The sequence below is a fragment of the Hyperoodon ampullatus genome (assembly GCF_949752795.1).
Source record: "Hyperoodon ampullatus genome assembly, chromosome: 11".
NCBI lineage: Eukaryota > Metazoa > Chordata > Mammalia > Artiodactyla > Ziphiidae > Hyperoodon > Hyperoodon ampullatus.
The window spans coordinates 66,646,460-66,666,135 of record NC_136924.1 but is presented as its reverse complement, the minus strand read 5'-3'; the positions used below and the strand labels follow the sequence as shown (position 1 = coordinate 66,666,135).

At 41.5% G+C, this 19,676-nt stretch overlaps 1 protein-coding gene across 2 annotated transcripts in view; it reads right to left on the bottom strand.

Annotated features, from left to right (window-relative positions):
* Positions 1-2,894: 2,894 nt before the first annotated feature.
* SRGAP1 (SLIT-ROBO Rho GTPase activating protein 1) overlaps positions 2,895-19,676 on the bottom strand; it is a gene marked incomplete at both ends in the record, with an annotated part of 272,809 nt that continues 256,027 nt past the window's right edge. For both annotated transcript variants that reach the window (XM_079715252.1, XM_079715253.1), the window contains 4 exons: positions 2,895-3,272; positions 9,510-9,849; positions 9,983-10,117; positions 11,848-12,028. In XM_079715252.1, coding sequence (XP_079571378.1) covers positions 2,895-3,272; positions 9,510-9,849; positions 9,983-10,117; positions 11,848-12,028 — 1,034 coding nt within the window. The remainder of the gene's footprint in view (positions 3,273-9,509; positions 9,850-9,982; positions 10,118-11,847; positions 12,029-19,676) is intronic.

Here is a 19,676-nt window from a genome sequence, read left to right as displayed (position 1 = left end):
TCTTTGTAGAACCATCATTTACTCATCATCAAAATGACCCACTTGCCAAACTGCACATGAACCGTTAAGATCCTTGAAACTGGGGCATAACATCTCAGGGACTTATTTTCTTTCTTCTCTCCCCATTCCTTGTGACTTCCCACCTCTCCACTGTGGGCTACACCTGTGGTGGTAAAGAGGACCACATACAGGTGAACCCTCTCAGCTGCTGAAACTTTTAAGGAACTTACTGGGTGTTATTCTGGATCCTTTGTGAAGTGGCCACTTTGTCTTATCCTTGGAATCTGAAGGCTTTTACTAAACAAAGTAAGGATTAGTGAGTCCTTACTCACTCTGAGGTCACATCCTTCCCTGGGAATTGGGGAAAAAAAAAAAAGCCTCAGGGTGACAACAGAGTTAGAGAGAGAAAAGACAGAGACACGTAAAGAAAGGGAGCGATGGGAAGGTATTCAGAAATGTTTCCTGGAAGAAGGCACAGCCTGTGAGGCTCTGAGGTCTGGAGCAGCATGTCCTCTGCCGTCCGAGGCAGCAGAGTCCTGATCTGGAGGGTGGAAAGGCAGTCCTCGTTCCATCGCAAGTGTCAACAGCAAAGAGAGGAGACACTGGGGAGGATTACCAGGGAGAACTCTGAAGAAATGAGTTTGCAGGAGTAAGATCTGAAAAGCTAAAGTTAAAGCTTGTAAAAGAACCCTTCAAAAATTAGTAAGTTCAAAACACCTCTGCCCTTTTGATGCCCTCTGTTAACATCGTACTCATCCATCAAATAAGGAAGTGGTTTTTTAAGAATCCTCTTTAATTTCTAAAAGACTTAAAGTTTCCTCCCCCATTACTTCCACCTTTTTCTCTGTTTCTGTTTCCCCATTAACAACAGAGAATTAGAGACCACAGTGGAATCTAGAAAGAACTGGGAGGTGATCTTAAAAGTTTCAATTTCCTAGAAATTTGGGAAGGTTGTTTAAAAGGGTTCGTGCTATTCAGAACTCAGTCCTGGCTGGGTTTCCATGGTGCCCAAAGGTGCTGAAGGACCACTAAAGCTCAAGGGAGAGGATGGGGGGTTGCACAAGATGCTGAGCTGGGCCTCTTTTTCAAAATGGGCAAGAAGGATGTTGTAAAAATTCACAGGTTTACAATACCTGGAAATATTATATTTGAAATAATTTTTTTCACTATTTAATCCATTTGTGAAATCAGGCTGCAGGCAAGCCAGCAATATCTCATAAATGTAATCTCTCTTTGCATTAGAATGATTAGACTGGCAAACTGAGGTAGAGATCAAAGTAATGATCTTGATTTTAGTACAGATCCCCATTTTTTCCACATTGATGCATTCACCAATGAGCTGAGAAGTCAAAGTCCATACTGTAACTCTTAGGTGGGCATGCAGTTGGCTGCCAGTTTGAAATCAAAGTGGTCCAGAGGGGTTAGTTCTGGCCACCCATTTTTCTGAAAACAAAAAACCCCCCAAAACCAAAAAACAAACACAAAAACTCTTCCTCAGTAAGTTCAACGACAGAGTAGATAAAATGCTCACAGGTTTACAGATGGTATAAGCTGCTGCTGGTAGGACAGGGGTGATCTGTACCTTAGTAAAAACAAATGAATTCAAAGCAACCTTTTTAAGATAGAGGAGAAACAGAGCATAAATATGGGCTAAAGAAAAATTATCTGTGGGTGAGGATGTCAGAGAAAGAGGGTGTCAGTGGAGTTCAGCTGACTGTGAGTGATGTAGAGACCACACGGAGAAAACAAAAAAAGCCATGGTTCCAGGATGCACAACTGGGAGGAAGTCATCCTGGAACCATGAGGTCATCCTCCCACCTTGGCTGCTCTGGCTCTTACGCCAGTACCGTAGCTCAAAGAGACAAACGCCGAGGGGAGCTGGGGATTCAATTTAGGATCATCAGGCCTCTGTAGCACGTTTAAAGGAACCCAGGTCATCTTGTCAGGGGAAGGGAAGGCCGGCAAACCAAGGACTTGTGTGCTGTCTGCTTTCTCCGTTGCCACAGAGGAAGACACGGGGGCTTAGGGGAGCTAGAAGTTGTTTTCTAGGCAACAACAGGCCTCTGAAGGGGTTCATGGAGTAGTGTAACCAGAAAGTCTTTAAAATTAGACTGTTCTAGTCTGCAGGGGATGGACTTGGAAACCCTCCGGGGCCTGATCAGGCTTGGGGAAAGAGTCACAGCAATAGCTCTGGAGGACTGTCCTTTCCCAGGTTCAGTTCAAGCAGTAACTGCAGAGGTTCCACCCGCTCCTGCTGAGACTTTCACCTGGACCCAGGGAAACGACGGTTCCGAAAGAGGCAATCATCCTAATCATTCAGGCGGTGGGCTGCAGCTCGCACTGGGAATACCCCACTGTGACAACAGCAAGTCTGTAGCAAGAGCCAGCCCCCTGCCCCGCTGCATGGAATAAGAGGTACTCACTGTCAGCTACCAAACAATGCCATTGTCACCTTTTAGCCTTACCCCGAGTGCCAGAGACCAACACTGGTTACATTCCAAGGCCTGGAACTCAGATCCTCCTGCCTTTGGATTCAGACGCTTCTGACTCATCCAGGCTACACTAAGCCTGAAGCCCTGTGCAACGTGCAGGGCAGAGCGGTGTTGCCTTCATTACAAATGGTGCAGCATTGGATTTTCAAGTAAGTCTAAGTGTCTCTATTGTCTTTAAAATGACACAGGATATGTCCAGTTATTAAAAAAAAGGATGAAATTACAAAATACAAATGCCCGTGTTAATTTAGCTAGTCTCAGACATTACATTCGAGAACACAGAAAAGCCAAAGGGTCTCCAGTTATAAGCACACGACTAAGGAAAGTTAAGGATTGTTGACTTTTGTCACTAATCCGTTTTCTCTTTCTAATCACCTCCCCATATGCTCGCTCAGTTAGTTTTTACATTGTGCAAGACTTGTCTGCTGGACCCTGGGAAGGTGGGGTAGGCCCTACGGTAGGGTTTGTTTTTGGAAGAACAGCAGGTTTCGGCCGAAGGGCTGGGGGCTTCAGCTGCACGCCCATTCTGGGCGCCACCATAGGCTTGAAAGTACTCATTGTGTCACTGGAGGAGCTAGTGCTACGTCGAATCTGAGGCTCCGAGCTCCTGAGGGCAACGTTGTGCAAAGGGCTGAGAGATTCCGTGGACGTGGCAGGGGTGGGAGAGTTCTTCACTTGTTCTAAGGTATCCAGCACCACGTCGGGGGCGTGCTTCGCTGTACTCTGTCTCTCCAGTTCTCGGAGTTCATTCAAAGCAGTGTTCATCGTCTCTTCAATATCCTGGTTGCAAGATAACCAGAAATGAGAGATGGTAACTAAACTTATTGTGGTGATCATTTTGAAATGTATAGAAATATCGAATCACTATGTCATGTAACAGGAATTAGCAGTGTTGTAGGTCAAGCATACTTCAAAAACAAACTCATAGAAAAAGAGATCAGATTTGTGGTTCCCAGAGGCGGGGGGTTGCGGGGATGGGCAAATTGGATGAAGGCAGTCGAAAGGGACGAACTCCCAGTCATAAGATGAATTAAGTACTAGGGATGTGATGTACAATGTGATAATATAATGAGCACCGCCGTAGGTTACATATGAAGGTTAAGAGAGTAAATCCTAACAGTTCTCATCACAAGGAAAAACATTTTTTCTTCTATTTCTTTAATTTCGTATCTCTGTGAGATGCTGGATGTTCACTAAACCCACGGTGGTAAACATTTCATGATGCGTGTAAGTCAAATCATTATGCTGTACACCTTAAACTTATATGGTGCTGTGTGTCAATAATAACTCGATAATTAGCTGGAAAAAAAATAACTAGAAAGAGAGACAGACTAGGCTGATAATGAATACTAATGTATAGAAACCATATACTTCACATCAAAGCAAGCAGACCAGCAAAAGCATGACTGTTTTTTGTTGGTTTTTTTTACATCTTTATTGGAGTATAATTGCTTTACAATGGTGTGTTAGTTTCTGCTTTATAACAAAGTGAATCAGTTACACATATACATCTGTTCCCATATCTCTTCTCTCTTGCGTCTCCCTCCCTCCCACCCTCCCTATCCCACCCCTCTAGGTGGTCACAAAGCACTGAGCTGATCTCCCTGTGCTATGCGGCTCCTTCCCACTAGCTATCTATTTTACGTTCGGTAGTGTATATATGTCCATGCCACTCTCTCACTTTGTCCCAGCTTACCCTTCCCCATATCCTCAAGTCCATTCTCTAGTAGGTCTGTGTCTTTATTCCTGTCTTACCCCTAGGTTCTTCATGACATGTTTTTTCTTAAATTCCATATATATGTGTTAGCATACGGTATTTGTCTTTCTCACTTACTTCACTCTGTATGACACACTCTAGGTCCATCCACCTCATTACAAATAGCTCAATTTCGTTTCTTTTTATGGCTGAGTAATATTCCATTGTATATATGTGCCACATCTTCTTTATCCATTCATCTGATGATGGACACTTAGGTTGTTTCCATCTCCAGGCTATTGTAAATAGAGCTGCAATGAACATTTTGGTACATGACTCTTTTTGAATTATGGTTTTCTCAGGGTATATGCCCAGTAGTGGGATTGCTGGGTCATATGGTAGTTCTATTTGTAGTTTTTTAAGGAACCTCCATACTGTCCTCCATAGTGGCTGTACCAATTCACATTCCCACCAGCAGTGCAAGAGTGTTCCCTTTTCTCCACACCCTCTCCAGCATCTATTGTTTCTAGATTTTTTGATGATGGCCATTCTGACTGGTGTGAGATGATATCTCATTGTACTTTTGATTTGCATTTCTCTAATGATTAATATGTTGAGCATTCTTTCATGTGTTCGTTGGCAGTCTGTATATCTTCTTTGGAGAAATGTCTATTTAGGTCTTCTGCCCATATTTGGATTGGGTTGTTTGTTCTTTTGTTATTGAGCTGCATGAGCTGCTTGTAAATTTTGGAGATTAATCCTTTGTCAGTTGCTTCATTTGTAAATATTTTCTCCCATTCTGAGGGTTGTCTTTTGGTCTTGTTTATGGTTTCCTTTGCTGTGCAAAAGCTTTAAAGTTTCATTAGGTCCCATGTGTTTATTTTTGTCTTTATTTCCATTTCTCTATGAGGTGGGTCCAAAAGGATCTTGCTGTGATTTATGTCATAGAGTGTTCTGCCTATGTTTTCCTCTAAGAGTTTGATAGTGTCTGGCCTTACATTTAGGTCTTTAATCCATTTTGAGCTTATTTTTGTGTATGGTGTTAGGGAGTGATCTAATCTCATACTTTTACATGTGCCTGTCCAGTTTTCCCAGCACCACTTATTGAAGAGGCTGTCCTTTCTCCACTGTACATTCCTGCCTCCTTTATCAAAGATAAGGTGACCATATCATGACGGTTTTAACACCAGCCTGTGGAGTGTGTAAACCTAATGCCATCTCATACGACTACCGTGACTCGGAATGTGCAGGAGACAAGAGGTGCGATGGCGCCCGTGGCTCAAAGAGCCACAGAACAAGCACTGGCCATTCTGAGGCTCGTGGCAGCCTTTTCTGGTGGTTTTGACCTTACATGCTGACATCTTCTATGGAATTCTATTTCAATCTGTGGTAAAAGATGGCTTAAATTTAGATACCGCAACAATTTCTTAAGAAATAAAAGTGTATAGGCATGAAAAATCAGGATTCTTTCATTCATCATACAAATAATAATTTTTGACCACTTACTGTATACTTGGCTAACTCCTAGCAGTTCTTCAGAATTCATTTTAAGACTTCCCCTGATGCTTTTGTCCAGTGGATCTCAATGGAAGTGGTACTGCCCCATAGAGGGCATTTCTGTAGTATGGTGTATGTGTATGTGTATTTTTAAATGTCAAAATAACCAGGTGGCATTACTGGCATTTGGTGCGCAGGGGCCAGAGATACTGGATACCTTACAAGTGTCCTGGATAATTTACATGCAATGAATTGTCCCATATCTCGTTGAACTTTTAAATGTCCTCCAGACATTTATGTAGGTGAAAATTTTTTTGTAATAGTCTGAGTCTAGAACCTTTCTTATATATAAACACAAAATATTTTTTTCATGGTGTTTTCTAGGAATGAAACTATCATGTAAATTATACTCTGCTTTGATTAGAACTGTATGACCGAGGGTGGTCCACCATTTTAGAAAAATCATAATTTTTTTCCATAATGGGAACACCATTATGGAAACTGAGTCGAGACTAATTAACTTAATAATACTCTTACATCAACGTACATTTTTAATTGTATTTATGGTAAGTCTACATGTAGGTGAAAGCATCTCACTACTTCATTTGTCTTCTAATGTAGTTAAGCATTCTGAAATACATTTCTTTTAATACTAATCTCCTTTTGTTTTTCCTTTACATTGTATTTAGGGCTTTATAGGTTTTAAAAAAATTGGCACATCATCAGTTTTTCAGATAATAAAGGGGGAATTACAAAATATTTGTTTCAAAAAGGTGAGGTGTGCACCATCAACAGATGAATGGATAAGTGAAATGTGCTGTATACATACAATGGATTATTACTGGTCCTTAAAAAGTAAGGAAATCCTGCCACATGCTACATTAAAGGCATTGTGTTAAGTGAAATAAGCCTGTCACAAAAAGACAAATACTGCATGATGCCACTTATATGAGGTGGGCACATTCACAGAAGCAAAAAGTATTTAGAATAGTGGTGGCCAGGGCATGGTGGGGAGGGGAAAAAGGGAGTTGTTCTTAGATGGGTACAGAGTTTTAGCTTTGCAGAATGAAAAAGTTCTGGAGATCTGTTACACAGCCATGTGAATACACTTTACTGACCTGTACACTTAGAAATGGTTAAGAGGGTCAGTTTTACATTATGGTTTTTTTTTAGAATTAATTGATTTATTTTTGGCTGGGTTGGGTCTTCATTGCTGCGCACAGGCTTTTCTCTAGTTGCGGCGAGTGGGGGCTACTCTTCATTGCGGTGCGCGGGCTTCTCATTGCAGTGGCTTCTTGTTGCGGAGCACGGGCTCTAGGCACGCCAGCTTCAGTAGTTGTGGCACTGGGGCTCAGTAGTTGTGGCGCACTGGGCTTAGCTGCTCCACGGACTGTGGGATCTTCCCAGACCAGGGATCAAACCTGTGTCCCCTGCATTGGCAGGCGGATTCTTAACCACTGCACTACCAGGGAAGCCCCACATTCTATTTTTAATACACCGCCCCAGCCACCAACACACACACACACACACATGGTGGAGTACTGTGTGAGATAGGGTGGGTGGAGAACCACTGCCCTGGTCTGATAGAAATACTTCTTCTCCATATTCCCAGGGCTTCTTCCACTCACCTGGAGCATTAGCCTGTGGCCCTGCACAGCAGCAACTGATTTCCATATCTGCCTCCCCCACTGAATTATAAGCACCTTCATGCAGCAGCTGACTGACCATTGATTTAACTCCTCTGTGTCCATAACGCCTAGCATGGGAGCTGCCATACAGTAAGTAAGTGCTCAATAAAGACTTGCTAAATGAATAAACGAAGATCCAGTGATCACATATGGATATGTAAATTTTTTTAAAAAAGCTCTATCAGGGATTCCACTGATTTGTTTACTAAAAGGAATTGCATGTTTTTGGTATGAACACCATGATGGCAGGCTTACTTGTCCTCATGGGAAAATCTGAAGACGAGAGATGGAAAGATAAATAAAGGACACAGCTGGAAGCCATATTGTGAGGATGACATCACTTTTCAAGTGATTATTTTCATATGTGATTTCCATTTGACTCTAAGTATATGGATTTGTTTTTTACAAGTATTTGCCCCAGAGAGAACGTGCAGAGCCTGGTTTATCTGTCGAGTTTTTGTTTTTATGATTTACAATGAAAGGATTTTGGTTCTAGAAGCAAAAGGGTTAAAACAGACCTTATTATACCTTCCCACCACTAAGCTCCTATTCCCTGTCTCTCTAACCTAAATGCTGTTTCACCTGCTTATTACAAGGAATGATGTTATGGATTATAGCCAAATATCACTGGCTCTAAACAGACCTCAAAGGACTCTGCATTGCATTTCAAAGAAAAAAAAAACCAAAAAGGTCAAAAGTCTTTTTGGTTTTTGCTGAAAAACTGTTGTGCACTTAAAATTGGTTTAATTTTGTAAAAACACATTAAACTCTCCACACAATCTAATTTGCTATCCAAAATTCTTTTTAGTTAGGACAATGAAAATAGCTTGGAAATTTGTCATATCAAATGCAGGTTTCCTTGAGCACTTTTTATTAAAAATAATCCATCTTTAATATGTTTCATTAATTTCTCACTTCCTTTTTTGATCTATTCTGTTTTTAAGCTTCAGTGATACCTGGAAGACACTTTACTGAAATGGTGAACCCTGAATCTATTCACCTCCTTTTTCACTGGCCATACACATATTTTCTTCTTTTTTTTTCCATTGAAGTATACTCGATTTACAATATTGTGTTAGTTTCAGGTGTACAGCACAGTGATTCAGTTTTTTTTTTTTCCTGTCATACATATACTTTCTGATGGTCTGTGTTGTAAAAAGACCCAGAGGGAAATAAATGGTAGAACGAATGATGGAAAAATCCATTAATACTGTTTTACTTTTACTTTGTCAATTCTTATTTTAAAAAATTAATTAATTAATTAATTAATTTTTGGCTGTGTTGGGTCTTCGTTGCTGTGCACAGGCTTTCTCTAGTTGCAGCGAGCGGGGGCTCCGCTTCGTTGCGGTGTGCAGGCTTCTCTTGTTGCAGAGCAGAGGCTCTAGGTGCGTGGGCTTCAGTAGTTGTGGCTCACGGGCTCTAGAGCACAGGCTCGGTAGTTGTGGCGCACAGGCTTAGTTGCTCCGCAGCATGTGGGATCTTCCCGGATTAGGGCTTGAACCCGTGTCCCCTGCATTGGCAGGTGGACTCTTAACCACTGCGCCACCAGGGAAGCCATACTTTGTCAATTCTGATCATTAGAAAAAACTACAAGGCCCTTCTCTGCAGTTACTATTGGGAAGTGAAGACACACATCCATTCAGGAGTGACAGAGGAGCACACTTGCTGTTCTTCAAACAGCCAACCATCATTTTCTCACTTCATTTACTGAGTAATCCACCATTTCCTAAGATGAAGTGTCACTTTCATCATACACTAAAAATGTTGTGTTTCAGGGCTCTCCATTCTGTTCCATCAGTTTGTCTGTTTTACTAGCTCTAGCATGCATTTAGGATCTGGTAGGGCTAGTCCTTCCTCATTCTTCTTTTTTAGAATTTTCCTGACCATTCAGCAGTGATGGGTTTGACTGTCCTGGGTCCTAAGTTTCTGCCATGTCTTTGTTTAAATCACTACGAACCTAATACACTTGGGCCCTTCCAGTATCACATGGACTTAAATTGAAGAATGGGTTAATTTCTTTTCTGTTGTCTTTAGTTGATTCTATACAAAAGACATGGCTCCAGAAACTAACTCCTGTATGCCTCCTTCATCACACACTGGTACTTACCATGCAATATTCTATTCAAAGCAGCCTACCTGAGCGATTGTCTCTGGGTCCAGTGGCTTGTGGTCGTTGAAGCCTGTGTATTGCCCTGATGATGTGGACCTTCTAATAGGAGGGCTGTCAATCTTCTTGAGGGAGTCGTGGCGGCTGATGTTGGTCAAGCTGCCGTGACCTGGCCGACGCCTCCTCTCGGGACTGTCATTATTGAGGCCACGGTTCTGTAGCAGGCCCCGGGGGTGACTGCCCAGGCTTGGGGACCCCAGGTCAATTGAGGAGTTGGAAAGACCATGTGGGGGATGGAGAGGGCAATGGCCATCACTGGTCCTGCCAGGACGCCTTACTGGAGGGGGTGGTTCTCCTCTTTTTCTTTGCCTAGACAGAGACAGAGAGTGAGAGAATAGGAGAGGTTATCACACAGGGTAATTCTGCAAGGCTGTGGATGCTGTGGCCCCTCAGAGCCCCTGGAGAAGTGGAGGTTCAGGAGCCTGGTGACCACTCCACCTACCTGGCTAAATAGCCATCAGGATGACGGTCTGTTGGGGAGTTCATGTCCTTGGATGAAGACTTGTCTTCAGTCACTGGCCCACTGCTGGCCTCACTGTCGGCTTTTTGGCTCAGCGTGTCTGAAAACGTATCATCCCTGAAACAATGAGAATCAAGAGTGAGGTTTGGGCTTCCCTGGTGGCGCAGTGGTTGAGAATCTGCCTGCTAATGCAGGGGACACGGGTTCAAGCCCTGGTCTGGGAGGATCCCACATGCCGCGGAGCAACTAAACCCGTGAGCCACAGCTACTGAGCCTGTGCGTCTGGAGCCTGTGCTCCGCAACGGGAGAGGCCGCAATAGTGAGAGGCCTGCGCACCGCGATGAAGAGTGGCCCCCGCTTGCCACAACTAGAGAAAGCCCTCGCACAGAAACAAAGACCCAACACAGCAAAAATAAATAAATAAATTAATAAACTCCTACCCCCAACATCTTCTTAAAAAAAAAAAAAAAGAGTGAGGGTCTTTTGCTAGATGAATGGGGACAAAAAAATAAATGATGGCATTTATGTATGTAAGTCTTTCTCTTACTAACGTAACTTTTTCCTTTTCACTATAAGAATAATAACGTTTCATGGCAGATAAATTGGAAAATTCTGAAATTCCGATAACAATCGCCCATAATATAACATCCAGAGACAACTACTGTTCGAATTCTAGAAAATATCCTTCTATGCTTTTCTTCTCTGCCTGGGATACATATCTACAAGGATGTCCACAGGTATGTACAGTATTTATACACTATAGATATTTATATGTTTATGTACTTTAGATATATATGACTGTATGCATACATACACACACATCATATTTCTTGCATTCTGAGAGACACATTTTAACATTTTAAAACTTAGGCTGAATCAGTCACTGTATACATTTTATGTGGTATTTTTCTCTTTTCCTTGAAAAGCTGTTCATAAATTGGTGCTGCATTGTGAAAAATTAAAATTACACTGTACAGGGTATTTTGTAACTTGTTTCTTTCACTTAAAATTATGACCAGATGGGAAGATGCTCATCAGCAAAATTAATAAAGAAGCCTGAAGATGATTGTCGTTAGACTTGAAGTCAGTATCCTCTCTCTTGGGAATGTGGAATTGAAACAGTAGACAGGCACCAAGAGAAGAGCCTCCACTATGTTTGGAATCAGCAGTGCCACTTTAGCTCCTAAAGCCATCCTCCGCACCGGGTATTTTTCTAAGAACCTGAACGCTTCAGAAGGTGTCTCTCACTAGTCCTTGGCTCCAGACCTTCTAGGAGAGTTTGGGAAATGAGAAGCTGTTGGCCCTGAAGTACTGTTAGCAAAGACCCATTAGCAAGGTGAAGAACTGTGCCCAGCTCAGAAATTTTTGCTCTGTAATCCCTTCTGCTCTTTTCTCATGAGACCAAAGTCATTTTAAGAACACTAGCTGCTGGGCTTCCCTGGTGGCTCAGTGGTTAAGAATCCGCCTGCCAATGCAGGGGACAAGGGTTCAAGCCCTGGTCCGGGAAGATCCCATATGCCACAGAACAGCTAAGCCTGTGTGCCACAACTACTGAGCCTGTGTGCCACAATTACTGAGCCCGTGTGCCAGAACTACTGAAGCCCGCACACCTAGAGCCCATGCTGCGCAGCAAGAGACGCCACCACAGTGAGAAGCCTGCGCACTGCAACTAAGAATAACCCCAGCTTGCCGAAACTAGAGAAAGCCCGCCCGCAGCAACTAAGTCCCAATGCAGCCAATAAATAAACAACTAACTAAGCAAACAAATAAATAAATTTATATATATAAAAACAGTGGCTGGAGTCTTCTCTTGGGAGCGTCAAGTGATGGAAGTTGGGACTACTTACATATCCTGCACCACTATGTACTGGTGGGGCACAAGCCCGTCGATCCCGTTGTGTCTTCCTTCCCACCAGTCCTCGGATGCGCGGTGATACAGCAGCAAGGAAGCACCCTTCTTGAAGGACAATTCTCTGGCAGACCGCCCAACATAGTCAAACTTGGCTATTGCTTCTATTGGCTCACATTCTACAAAGAACACACCAGAAGATGGTGAGGGCCAGGGTTCTCAGGAAGGCATGATACACTAACTGAAAGGTCTATATGAGGCTTTAGAAATAAACAAGGTCATTTTAATATCCAGACTGAACAAGGTAATAAATAAATCATCAAGACAATGAGAAAATGATGCTGTTAAAAGAGATACAGAAAAATATTCTCTTGCTGTCATCAGTTTTTCAGGCAAAGGAAAACTGAACATTAGATCTTAGTTTCCACAGCCTCTTACTAGAGATACCATGACAGTCTAATAAAAAAATATTTAAAGCTTTGCAATATGATATATAAGATCTCTCCTTGGTTGTAATATCCTCTGCAGCTCCAGTATTATCTTGACCAATATTATTTGATCAAGTTCCCTGGCAACATGTTAATACCATTTAGAACATGGAAGAATCGCTATCTCAGAACATTAAGAAGTTTATGCTTTATTTGCTTATTAAAAAAAAATCAAGTTTACAGAAATCACCACATTAAATACTATTTGAATACATTTAATTTCCTTATGTATTTTTTTGGGTACTATCAAATCTTGACACTACTACCAACAGTAAAGACAACTTTATTTTTTCTACTATCAAAAACAAATTCTGGATATCACCTGTGAAACAAGCATACCTACTCAAATGACCAGATTCAAAAAACATATCTTCTAGAGATCAAAAAATATTCAAGGGAACAATGGTGAGTGAAAAAAGCCAACCTCAAAAAGTTACATATTGCATGATTCCATTTATATGGCATGCTTGAAATGACATAATAATTGAGATGGAGAATCGATTAGTGGTTGCCAGAGGTTGGGGTGGGGGGGAAGTGACGGAAAGAAACAGCTAAGGCTATTAAAGGGTAGCACGAAGGATCCTTGTGATGGAACTGTTCTTGATTTTGACTGTGGTTGTGATCACACAAATCTACACGTGTGATAAAACTGTACAGAACTAAGTAAACACATACACGAATGAGTGCATGTAAAACCGGTGAAATGTGAAAATGGTGGAGGGAGTATATCAATATCAGTTTCCTGCTTGTAATATTATACTACAGTTATATAAAACGTTACCACTGGGGGAAACTGGGAGAAGGGTGTATGGCATCTCTCTCTTGCGTTTCTTACAACTGCATGTGAGTCTACAATGACCTCAAAATTAAAAGTTGAAAAAAGCTATCAAGCTCTGGGCCTAGAATTAGAATTTCAGCTCTATTCTAATTCTGACCACAAATATTAAAGGCAAATAAGAGTACAAACTACTCACAACAACTACAAGAGTTGCTTTTTTTTTTTTTTTTTTTTTTTTTTTGCAGTATGCAGGCCTCTCACTGCTGTGGCCTCTCCCGTTGCGGAGCACAGGCTCCGGACACACAGGCTCAGCGGCCATGGCTCACGGGCCCAGCCGCTCCGCGGCATATGGGATCCTCCCGGACCGGGGCACGAACCCGTATCCCCTGCATCGGCAGGCGGACTCCCAACCACTGCGCCACCAGGGAGGCCCAAGAGTTGCTTTTTGTGATCCAGCTTATTGCAAAAAGCCCTGAATCGGGGGCTTTATGATCCTATCTCCCCCCTCCCACTATCAACCCATCCTCATCCCTGCTACCAACAATAGGTGAGTAGGGCTTCCCTGGTGGCGCAGTGGTTAAGAATCTGCCTGCCAATGCAGGAGACACAGGTTCGAGCCCTGGTCTGGGAAGATCCCACATGACGCGGAGCAACTAAGCCCGTGTGCCACGACTACTGAGCCCACGTGCCACAACTACTGAGCCCACGTGCCACAACTACTGAAGCCCGTGAGCCTAGAGCCCGTGCTCCACAACAAGAGAAGCCGCGACAATAAGCATGCACACCACAACGAAGAGTAGCCCACACTCTCCACAACTAGAGAAGGCCCGTGCGCACCAATGAAGACCCAACGCAGCCAAAAATAAATAAAATAAATAAATTATAATAGGTGAGTAAACTGCTAATTAATAAGAAACAGAACAAAAAAGGGTCAGTACAAGTGGCATATGCTTAGAGAAATCTGTCTATGCAATGAACAATACCTCATTTGCTAAAAACTGAGCATGTATTACTTTCCAAATACTCTAGAATATATGCACACATAATAGATTAAAACCTGCCTGTCAAATATTTTGTAAGGAAATTTTATCTTCTATTTCCCTTGGTAACAAACCTTTCCATTTAAGAGTTTATTACTTCCCAAAGTTTACTGCAATATCTTCAATATCTGTTGCACTTATATGAAATAGCTGCACAAGAAATCCTTGGATAGCCAGCTAAACTTCTTTCTCACTTGATAAATTCAAACATCCTCTGGGATGGCAAGAGCATGAAAATCAACAAACATACTGAAAAAGCTTAGGGTTTACCTTATATGAAGGGCCTGGGTGAATTTCAGCTCTATGTTTAAAATAAAGACAAAAAAAAAAGCCCCATCTGTTTGCTAGTGGATAATGTTTAAGGTGAATAATATTTCATATGGCAGGACCACAACACTATGATCTGCACATAGTATACTTCTCAGCAAAGTAGGTGTAAAAATAATTTTAAAACAATAGTTTAAGTCCTTTAATAATCGATAACTTTTAGATCGTATGTTAGCACTCCGATATTCCATCCTAAAATTATATTTTAATAAAACAATAAATAGCAGCTTTATTAAATATCCACAAATCTGCTCACAGAGGAGGAAACAGAACTTTTATTCAAGGAGACTGACTTTACAGTCTGTTCTAAACTTGCACGTAAAGAATAAATCCTGCTTGAACTGAAATGACAGATGCCAGTTTTTTTTACCCCAGTTCTCCCTGGGGAAGGGGTCCCCAACCCCCGGGCCACAGACCAGTACCTGTTAGGAACTGGGCGGCACAGCGGGAGGTGAGCGGCAGGCGAGCGAGCAAAGCTTCATGTGTACTTACATCTTCATCGCTCGTACTGCCACCTGAGCTCCGCCTCCTGTCAGCATTACGGTGAGTTGTATAATGATTTCATTATACATTATAATGTAATAATAACAGAAATAAAGTGCACAATAAATGTAATGTGCTTGCATCATCCTGAAACTATTCCCCCGCCCCTGGTCTGTGGAAAAATTGTCTTCCACGAAACCGGTCCCTGGTGCCCCAAAGACTGAGAACCACTGCCCTGGGGGACAGAAATCAACCTGTCTGTGGTACAGGGGACACAAATAAACCTCCATAGAGGAGTGAAGTCATGCCAATGAGCTCATGCCAAAAAGAGCTTCACGATATGTAGTTTGCAAATTCTTATGTGACACACCCAAATGTTTAAATTGTTTTACTGAAAAAAAGTGGAAAGATAACAGCATAACATAGCCTACAACCTATGTACCTGTCAAAGGGGAAAGAAGAGAGAACTATTAATATTCTTTAATGCCATTCAGTCTTACACGGTCAACACTGGCCAAGGGCGATTTAAGACTATTTAATAGATATATACATATTTTATCATAATTTCATCATCATGCCCTCTATGCTCATTATCTCTTTTTGTTTTTTGAAACAACTAGCAACAAGATTATCAGACTCTGCTTATATAATTCAAATGTAAAGACGTTATAAAAGAATGACCAGATGAATCAGAAGTACACTTTACTGGTAATCCTACTAAATCAACTAGTAATTCTGAGCAATTTCATTATTTTGACTCTTTCTACTCCCATGAGAGAAATTTCACAGTCAAGTGTCAATCAATAAGCTATTTATACACATCTGAGTCTCATCATTGCAGAGCAAATTGATCTCAGGGTATGGAGACACACCATACCCCTTTCGTATAGGGTCACACAGTCCTTTAAGGTCCTGCACAGACTTTGTAGAATGCTACTGCTACCAATAACATTAATAAGGGTGAACACGATAACTTCACTTTCCTACAAGGCAATTATAATTTTGCGCAAAGGGAAAGAAAATTCAACAAAGCTGATTTTCTGACTGCCTGGTGCTATCAAGTCTTATATTTCCATTTCTTGTAATTTTATACAAAGTGCTAGTACATCACACTACCCCTTTGTGACCTTGCTGTCCCTGACACTTTCTCTCCTAGCTCTGTTACCCACTGCCCTTGCGGATGACGATTTTGTTCTGTGACAGCCTGTCTTTTGGAAACAAAAGCTACTCTTCTCTAGTGATACCATGACAGAGAAAAGAAAATACAATACCTAGATGATCAAAAAGACAATCAATACTCTAGTTAATTTAGTCACAGGACTTTAGAGTCTGGCTGCAGGCAAGGGTATCTGTCCTTTGTAAGCAATGCTTTTCTTTCCAGTAAAATCAGGTGAACATGATCAAAATATTATCTCAAACTCAGAGCCCTCAGCAAAGCTGCTCTTTTGTAGCCAAGAGGTAAGAACAACTGACAGATGGTGTGGTGGTGAGACAGATGCTTGGAAAGAGAGATGGCTGGGGCTTTGTCTTGGGCTTTTCCTGCCACTGGGGCAAGCAAGGAAACACTCAGAGAAGTCATCAGTGAAAAAGGAATGAATCACAAAGAAACACAGAAACTCAAGACAAAAGAATGGAGAGTGGCAGAGGGAGGGCTCAGAGACCTTCAAAAGCAATACCACAGAAACAGAAGCTCTCACTTTAAAGAGTTTCTTCTAACTTAAGTTCTAAAAATGTCAATTTATCCTACTTTTAAAAACACAAGGGCTTCCCTGGTGGCACAGTTGAGAATCCGCCTGCCAATGCAGGGGACACAGGTTCAAGCCCTGGTCCGGGAAGATCCCACATGCTGCGGAGCAACTAAGCCCATGCACCACAACTACTGAGCCTGTGCTCTAGAGCCAATAAGCCACAACTACTGAGCCTGCGTGCTGCAACTACTGAAGCCCGCATGCCTAGAGCCCGTGCTCCATAGCAAGAAAAGCCACTGCAATGAGAAGCCTGTGCACTGCAACAAAGAGTAGCCCCCACTCTCCACAACTAGAGAAAGCCCGTGTGCAGCAACGAAGACCCAACACAGCCAAAAATAAATAAATGAAATAAATAAATTAATATATATGTATTAAAAAAACACACAAACTTTTTTTTTTTTTAAAGCAGAGGGTGGACCTAGACACCCTGATAACCTTCCTGCTGAAATCAACTAAAAATGCTGGATTAAAAAAAAACTCTGTAATCACATTAATTATGACCGTGAGGAATACTAAAGACCAAAAACCTGATGAATGTGGGAACCCACCAAGGTAAACAGAACACTAGAATATGTTAAGTCAGAGTTTGCCTGGAGGGAATTTTCCCTGCCTGGTTAACTTAAACTTTATTCTGCACAAAAGACTAGGTCCAGGGGCTGCCCAGTGTGGAGAATCTAAGCCCCACCAAAGGATCAAACTCTCTGTGTCACAGTGGACTTCTAGTTCTGAAATCTTCCTCCCTTCTCACTCTCCATACTTCTCCATAGATGTAACCACTCCAACTTTGGACCTAAGGAAATAATCTATCTCAAGCCTTGGGAAACAAATCACCTTAGAGAATCCCAACCACATTTCAGTCCTCTGGCAGGTTTGCAGTTTAAGTTCACACTACCTGGGTGGCCTGAAAAAATCTCAGACTAAAAATCTAATGTGGTCCCAAGCTGGTTATGCACCAGGCAGAAGTAAATGAAAACCCTCTCTGGAGGGACATACCTTCAACTCAACATAAAGGAATTCCATGAAGTTCTAAGAAATATGTAAAAAAATTTTAAACACACTGGAAATAAGATTCAGTGAGCAAAAGCTGACAAAAACAAATCCAGGAAGACTTCAGCTATTAGCATGATTAGACACATAATCTAAAACAATGGAAAGGATTAATATTATAAGTAAAGAGCAAATGACCAAGCAGATATGAAAGTAAACTAAACAGAACTTGTAGAAAAAAAATTAAAAATAAAAACACAGTGAATGGGTTTAAAGCAGATTAGTCACAGCTAAAGAGAGAATAAAAGGATTATGCATACAGCTAAAGAGGTACTAAGAAAATGACAGTTCTATATGTTCGCATTAAAAAAGTGTCAAAAAGTAATGTTAAATATTAAACTTAAGAAGTTAGAAAGAGAAAAAAATGATCACTACAGAGAAAAGTATAAAAGTTTATTGGGAGACATTAAGTAACTAGAAAGGTGTTTGTGGATTGGAAGACTGAATATTATAAAAATATCAATTTTTTTCATATTAATATATGTAGGATCAGTGCAGTTGCAGACCAAACCTCAACAGGTTTTTAGGTTTTTTTCCTTGTTTGTTTCAAGAACTTGAAAAACTGAGTTTAAAATTTAAGTAAAAAAGGCCAAGAATTGTTAAGAGGAACAAATTCAGAGGTCTTGATTTGCCAAATATTAAGATTTATTAAAAGTTATCAAAATTAAGACGGGGTGGAGGGATAGACAAGTGGACCCATGGAAAAGAACAGAGTCCAGAAACGGACTCATGCAGAGATGACACTTGGTTTATGATAAAGGTGTGGAGCAGTAGAGAAAGGACAATTAAGGCTGGGACAGTGGGGACAACTGTGCATCCAAATGGAGGAAAAAAGGAACAAATCCCTACCTCACACCATACCTCCAAATAAATTCCTGGTAGAATTAAGACCTGTGTGTGAAAAACAAAACCTGAAAGGATTTAGCATAGAATATGGAAGAACTTCTTCATTAACCTCAGGGCACAGGATTTCTTAAAAGAGACGCAAAGTGAAACAACCATGAAGGAAAAGACTGGTAAATTCAGTGCCTTTAAAATTAAGATTCTCTGTTTGGCAAAAGACACAATAAGCACATGAGAGACAAGCTACAGAGCAGAAGATATTTGCAAATCATATATCCAATTAAAGACCTGATCCAGATTCACAAAGAGCTCTTATTAATAAGAAAAAAACAAAGCCAAACTAAACTAAACTAAGCAAAAAAAAGCCCAGAGAAAATAATAGTGGGCAAGTAGGTCCTAAATGGGCAAAAGATAGGAATTTCACAAAGAAGAAATCTAAACATACAAAAATTAGTACATCTGTATTAACCATGCTTTTCATTTTCTGTAGTGTGACCTCTGAGGCCTTGCTGCCCCTGGAGGGACTGTCCTTCCCAGGGTTAGCCAATTCCTAGGGACGGTAAACAACTCACCTGGAATGTGTTTTCAAATACAAACCAACCAATCCAGAGCCTATATCCCAACCACCTCCTCTCTGGGGCTCTCACACTTTGGGCCACTATCTGTCTGCCCCAATCACTTCAGAGCCAGGTACCAGACAACCAGAGACAGCCCCAGAGCCCACTGAAATTATTCAAACTAGGCAATCCTAACCCTGCTTACCCTGCCTCTCCTGTTCCTTTCTGTGGAAACCACAACAAAAGCTCTTACCCAGTTGTTCCTCTCCCTCTGCCTCCTGACTGACCCTGATGCTTTCCTTGGCCCCCTGAGGTGTGATGTGTCCCTTCCTCTTAGGAACTGTGGGTATCAAATTATCTTTCCAATGGCGATCACCTCCCAATCTGCTGGCCTTAACATACCTCAAATTTTCTATTAATACACTATATTTTAAAACAACATCTTCATTAGTAATCAGAGAAATGCAAATTAAAATCACAATGAGATGCCATTACACACTGACAATATTGGCAAAG